Source organism: Pygoscelis adeliae, unplaced genomic scaffold (genome assembly GCF_000699105.1).
Source record: "Pygoscelis adeliae isolate BGI_AS28 unplaced genomic scaffold, ASM69910v1 Scaffold21, whole genome shotgun sequence".
NCBI classification, from domain to species: Eukaryota; Metazoa; Chordata; class Aves; order Sphenisciformes; family Spheniscidae; genus Pygoscelis; species Pygoscelis adeliae.
The window spans coordinates 3,282,155-3,289,365 of NW_008824243.1; the positions used below are offsets into that span (position 1 = coordinate 3,282,155).

Below are 7,211 nucleotides of genomic sequence, written 5' to 3' on the forward strand. Positions count from 1 at the left end.
TTTTAAGTTCTTCAGAAATATTTACAAGATTTTCAAACTAAGAAAACAGATCTGTTGACCAGTCATTGGGAGGGGAAAAATCTCATTAATGTTAAATTCACGCTCAAGATGTGTCCTACTCAAGTGTAGGGCACCTATTCCATCGATATTAAAATGTGATGCATTGGTGTGCTTATTTGTGTGCTCTGGAACTTGTGAAGTCATTGAACAGAAAGTACAGCAATGTGAATCAATGCTGGTTCCCAGAAGCGTGGTCTTCTCTCGCCAGGAAAACAAAATACAGTCAAGCCAGCATATTTTGGACCTAGTGCTTGCCTGCGAGGATACTTTTTAACCTGGGATTATTTATTTATATGGGGAAAAAAGGTAGTAGATTGTTTCTCACTGGTGCAAGTAAGAATATGCCCTCCATATCTCTTTAAGATTTGCTGCTAGTGTGATCGATAAAAGCAGTTAGCACTTTTTCTGAACGTAGAGGACAGTAAAAAGATCTGTATCATAAGAATGGAAGCTTATATTGTAAGCCTTCTGATAAAAGTAAGCAAACCAAAATGATGTGGGTATATAGATATTTTGTGAAACTAGGAAGTTTTTCATAAGTCTGCTAATTGTAAGATAACCTCTTTGCTTTCCTCTTCAAATTGGTTTCTGTGTAATATGCCCAAGAATCCACAGGTCTTACTGTAGTTTGAGACAAAGATTTTAAAGGTTGAACTATATCATTCTGAAGCCTGTGGCCTATATATCAGACTTACCTTTTAGATAACTTTAAAACAGAAGCTAATATTTCTCCAGAAGCATTCAGATCCCACCTCAGAATAACACTGAAGTAATTCAGTTAATCATCTCGGATGTCTGAATTTGGCCCTTTACCATTTGTGTTAGACAAAAGCAGTGCATTATCACGACATTTCCACCTTTAGATTTTTTTTTGCCACATCTCCTTGTTTAGTTTTGTAAAGCTCATTAAAAAACATAGAGAAGACACATAGTTTGGAATGCTGCATTTCTGCCTGAAGCCTGGGTTTATTTTGACTCATGCCATGGTCAGTGTGTAAACAGTAAAGGGTTTTACTCAGTAAAAGACTTAGAGCGACTTCACAACCATAAGTCTATCACTGTTTCTTGACTGAAAATCAGAACAGTTTGGGAATTATTCACATTTTCAGGACAGAGCGAAATGAACACTGTATGCAGTGGATGGTGACACTGAGAATCTGCTTTTGTGTATAACAACCAGTGTTCTGCCAGCAGTTCTAATTACCTTGTTCTAATTACTGCATGTGAAGAAATAATTTTAAAAAAGACTGTCGAAATCACAGTGACGGGGATTTTTTTAAGTTTGAAGCATTTTAAATGATAGTTTACATCTGAACAGTATTGTAAATTATCATTTAATAATCTTATTAATGGAAGCAGGAAAACTAATGTAACTTTAAAACCAGCTTATTCATAAATGTTTTGCCAAATTCTTTTCTAAAAGGAAACGATATCAATAGCCACTCCATTACGGATTTTCGTGAAAATTTTTAAATGAAAAGTGGGTTGAGACTTGAATTACAAAGATAGCATATGGCACTTAGTAACAGTAGACAATAGACAGTTAAGAAATGTCATTTAGTGATCTTGTCATGAAATGTAGGGTTAAAAATGTAACAGCAATGACTCTAATTTGCTAGGATGCTTCATGTAGTGACTGCGCAAAGCACTGCTGGCCTTGGTTTCATAAGACTTTATGTAGATTAATGACTGGGAATTTGTCTCCAGAGGATAACTGGCTGCATCATGCGCTGATGAAACTAAGTACTGAAACATACTTATCCTAAAGGTTGTTGCTAAGTACAAAATACATAGCAAGCCATGATGGAAATCTTATTTAATCTCCTTATGCATAGCTAGAAAATGCCACACTATATACGCAAGAGGTTTCTTAAATCTTTTACCATCAGGACTTCTCATCCAAAAAATTGATTGTAATGGATTCGCATGAGCAGCATTCACTTCTCGTATCATTTGGTTTGTAGAGAGCTGCCCTCCTTTGCAGGTTAGAACGTGCAGATGAACCCCAGGAGCCAGCGTAGAGGCTGTCCACTGCAGTGAGACAAGAAAGCTCTTGTATCATCAATTAGTTACAGGTATAATGGAGTTGGAATTTGCCCTACAAGAAGGAATTAAGAATTTAAATTCATCAAGAAAATATTTTAAACTTTAAAGCTAGATCATACAGTTACTCAGATTGAAAATTGTCATTTAAAATGTGTAAATCTAATATTCTGCATTGCTACCACTTTTCTTGGGTGCACGGGGTGAGAATTTTCTCCTGTTAATGACAGCAGAATGAATTACCTGAGGTTCTAGCCAACATAGAACTGACTTGTATCTAGATTAACAAAGACTTATAGAATCATAGAATCATTAAGGTTGGAAAAGACCTCTAAGATCATCGAGTCCAACCATCAACCCAACACCACCATGCCCACTAAACCATGTCCCTAAGCACCCCATCTACACGTCTTTTAAATACTTCCAGGGATGGTGACTCAACCACTTCCCTGGGCAGCCTGTTCCAATGTTTAACCACTCTTTCAGTAAAGAATTTTTTCCTCACGTCCAATCTAAACCTCCCCTGGCACAACTTGAGGCCATTTCCTCTTGTCCTATCACTAGTTACTTGGGAGAAGAGACCGACACCCACCTCGCTACAACCTCCTTTCAGGGAGTTGTAGAGAGCGATGAGGTCTCCCCTCAGCCTCCTTTTCTCCAGGCTAAACAACCCCAGTTCCCTCAGCCGCTCCTCATAAGACTTGTTCTCCAGACCCTTCACCAGCTTCGTTGCCCTTCTCTGGACATGCTCCAGCACCTTGACATCCTTCTTGTAGTGAGGGCCCCTAAGTTCACATTATAAGCCCATATTTTAATTTATAATTCAGCTGAAGTTAGCTGTTCACACTGCCATTTTTGATAGTGATTGTCTTGTTCAGGCTGCCTTTCTTAAAATAAGTTCAGGCTAAACTAGTTCGGCCATTTCTGGGGAGAAGACTAGGAAAAATGCATCGTTTGCTCATTTCTGAGAGAAGCTCCAGTGTGGCAGGTTCAGGCTTCCAGTGTAATTGCCGCTCAGGGCTGATACGGGCCAGTCTCGACGCAGGGGCTGGGACTGAGTGGCAGGTCCTGTTGCACTGGTCACCCTCAGGAAGAAGGGGTTTGCAGAACCGGGGTGGAGGAGGGTGAGAGCCTGGGTAGGAGTACGTGGAGGGTGAGGAAAAGTGATTTCTTGGAGATATAATGTTCCACAGGAGTAAGATACCATCTGGATGTGAAGATGTATAGAGAGAGGGCTGACTCAAAGGCATTTATCTAAATGATGGGAAAGAATATTATCTTGTCATCCAGACAGTCATCCAGAAAGTGGCCGGGGTGGGAGGCATTGTAGAAAGTGAGACTGAGATAGCCAGTCGGTGAAAGCGGCTGTAACTGCTGTCTGCAGCAATCCTTCCCGTCCCTCCATCTCCCATCTTGTCCTCGCGAAGGTGTCACTGAGACAGGTTTGGGCAGAATAAGACGGAGCTAAAGAATGAGGAAGACCTGCTGACTGTCAGTAGGGAAATGATAAGTTGAATTTATACTTGGGAATGGAATTACTGAAGGAGAAGGTCCAGAGCCAGAAGAGAAAATTGCGGTTCGTTAACAAGCGTCGATTTGATGAGAACATCTGTAGAAAATGAATGCGTGTTTATGTGCTTAAAAAGTATTGCAAAGCATATGTGAAGGTTAGTCACAGTTGTATAGGTAACTCTCATGCTGGCAAAGCCTAAACTTCGTAAGCTTAGCTTTGCAGACTCAATAATGTGTTTGGAAGGCAGTTTTGCGTATTGTACTGTGTTTTCAATGTCCTGTAGCTCAAGGAACTGGACACTGCTGAACTTGAGCAGAAGTTAAAGCAGGATGTGTGATGTATATAATGAAAGTTGCAGACCTGAGGCAATTGCTGCAGAGCATTTGAGTTTTAAAAGGGAAACTGGTTTTGTGATGAAATCATGTCAAATGTGTAACAGAGCCTTTATTTGCCTCACTGCTATTGTATTTAACTTCACTCATTGGGGGTTACCTTATCTTGCCTTCATACTCATTCTTGTGAGGTGTGCGCTGGGAGATTTTTTTTTTTCTTAAACACCCTCTGTGGAAACAGAGGTCTTTGCTCTGCCCTTTTTCACCTATTTCCGGGTTTTAATTCGAGTAGGAGAAAAGTCTGGGTATGTAATCTTTGTGAAATCAGAGATCGTCTTTATTAGCGGTCAGACAGGCTGGAGCTAGATAAAGCTTGATACAGGGGTTCGGTGATAACTTCTCTCTGCATAAGTCAAAGGTTGCAACACTGTGAAATTTGTAAATTATTACACAATATAGAACTGAAACCAGTTCAATATTCCCTGGTCTTGAGGTCCAGGAGTTTGAGAGCAGAATGTTTTTATAGCAGAGAGAGGGAGGTGGCTTTCTGCTGCTGTGTGGCCTCTTAAAAACCAATATACCAGTTTTGTTGTGTAGCGCAAAGATGGGACGTTCACCATTCACCCACACTGAAAATACAATTCCTCTGAAATTCACTGGACTGGTGCACGTACCCACCAGCTGCAACCGGCAGGACAGAGCCTTCTGCCTTTTAAAGTCAGAGCAAAGATGAAAATAGAGAGATCTGGATAACTTTCCTAACCTGCCACTGCCCTACTATTTGACCCATGGCAATTCTTCCTGTTTCTCTTCTTTTCTCCTGTGTTGTGGCTGGGTCTAATTATAGATCAAACTGACATTTTTTTTTAGTTCACGACTGCAGCAAAAGCATCAGTAGGAGCTTTTCCACTTTCTTTGATGGCCTCAGGATCAAGCCCTGTGTAAATACCATCTGCAACCAATCCTGTGCATAAAAGGCAAGGGGAAAGAGAGGAAACTAGTAATTCTTCCTGTGCACACATTTTCTAGATTCAAGTTACAAGTTTCATGAATCTGAAAAGACTCATCTGAAGCAACAGGACAAGTCAGCATTTCTTTTTTTTTTTTTTAGTTTTTTTTATTTTTTATTTTTTCAAAGCTGCTGATACGGGCTTTTCTTTACACTTTGCTCAAACGAATTACGTGAAAATTATACAACTTCCTTCAGAATGAATTAGGGTTTTTAAAGCTCGGTTTTGCTCCTGTTGAATTTGGGCTGCGGTCCGGCTGAAGGAAAGGGGTGGCTTTGCTCCTCTGCCTCCCCCCTGCACACACTACCCTTCACGCAGCTCAGGGAACTGACCTGGGAGAAATTCAACCCAACAAAGTATTGAAAGATTAGTTTTCAGCTCGGTTAGTCTCCTCGTCCAACCCACAGTACAGCCTCATGAGTGGAAGTATTAACACAAGGGACCAAACCATTGCTTCCATGAAGCTGCTGCTTCAGCTTTTCTGCCTTCTGCATTGCGCCCAGTCCTGTTCCTGCCCTTTGCCTTGCCATAGCACCAGCATTTCTCTAACCATGCTTTAGCAGTGCAGATTTTAGCTGAGCCGTGTCCCTGGAGCAGTTTCTGAGGGGGGCAAGGGCTGGAAGGAGGGCAGGAGACCACAGCAGCCTGCACTTAGCTGTGCCTAAACTGCCATGGAGCTGTGTGTTTAACGGTGCCAAGTTTTGCTCTGCTTTAAGCTGTTTGTGCTCAGCGCTGCACACTGAGCTTCTGGGGAAGAGGGGAGAAGGAAGATAATTTTTTTTGTTGTTTAGGGATACCTACCAGATCATTAGCTCATGAGGGAATACAGGGATGCTTACATACATTCATACAGTACTTCAAGATATGCATCCAGACTGCTATCACATTTCACAAAGAGGCTGGTTAACTGTTGTTGCTGCAGCAATTTAATTTTGTTTAAATTTTAGTCCTTCAGAAGAACATATTTTTATGTATAAAAGAAACTTTCAGTTTAGGAAGGAAAAATCAGGTCTGAGTTTTCGGTTTTTTTAAAAATAGTGAGTTGTCTTGTCCCAGGACTGTATTGAAAATAATCATTGTTCACAAACAAAACAGACACCTAATCAGTGGGAAATAAGTTTTCCTCTGGGAGGTTTTAGCTTATAAAGTACAATTTTAAAGCAGCATGCTGTTTTCACACAGGCACATGTACACAGTGTCAAATAAGAAGCCTTTTCTGTTATTTTCAGTCTGTTGAGATTGATCGTTTCAGGGTTTGAATGTCTACTATTTAAACAAATGTAATTATTACAATTCGTTGGATATAATGCACTTCTCAACTTAGTCTAAGTTTCCGTTCACTTCTCTACTTTGATTCAAGCAGTTGTGACAAGTAGTCATCCATCCCTCCCTCTGAAGTTAGCATACAGCCAAATGTAACGGGTTAATGGTTAAGTATAATTAGGTCTCTAATTGAAACCCTGCTTGTGGCTATTTGTATGCAAAGCAGTTTGGGGACAGCCGTCACAAAAGCTTTTGAACTGGAATAGCCCGTGTCAAACACTGGATTGTTCTCTTAATATGGTTTCCTTTGCTTTGCAGGCGCTTAAATACTTTAAACAAATGTGCAGTGATGAAGCTAGAAATTAGTCCCCACAGGAAAAGGGTAAGTTCCTTTAACATCTTCTGTTACAACATTGTACATTAATAAAACTGGAAAAAAAATCTAGCAGATTGCTTAGCTGCAGTCTTAGGATAACACCTGAGTAGAACCTGGCAAGGACACACAGTCAAAACTCTGCTTACGTTTCATTTTGGGTTCTCACTGAGTGAAAACTGCAGGGCTTGGCCACGGGTAGAGGTTAGTTGTCTAGCAAACTCTTCCCCGGGATACTGCTCCCAGTCTGAAAGGCACTGGGCTTCTCTGCCTGCTGGTGAGGTTGTCTGTGTTGTAGCGCATTACCTGCACTCAGGCAGGACTGCAAAGAGTAGGCTTGAGGGAGGAGATCCTGACCGGCCACAATGAGCTGACCTGAATGTTAGAACATCATCTTTGGCGTCATCTTCACAGTTTTGGTTCTTTGCCATCACGTTGGAATTGTATTATTTTATTATGATGTAGACAGATCAGTTAGACTGTGCTTGTCCTGCGAAGGAAAGAGCCAGTCCTTTGCAGGATTGGGCACATTGTTTCCTTGTTTTTTAATTACATAGCTCAAAATTAAAGCAATATATTTACAGAATACATCAGCTACCTTCTTAGAAAATTTGCAT

The 7,211-nt window shown here is 40.7% G+C and overlaps 1 protein-coding gene across 1 annotated transcript in view; it reads left to right on the forward strand.

Moving 5' to 3' along the window:
- Positions 1–7,211, forward strand: part of DLC1 (DLC1 Rho GTPase activating protein) — a 26,971-nt gene that overhangs the window by 4,304 nt on the left and 15,456 nt on the right. The window contains exon 3 of the mRNA XM_009335135.1: positions 6,540–6,603. Coding sequence (XP_009333410.1) covers positions 6,571–6,603 — 33 coding nt within the window. The 5' untranslated portion in view covers positions 6,540–6,570. The remainder of the gene's footprint in view (positions 1–6,539; positions 6,604–7,211) is intronic.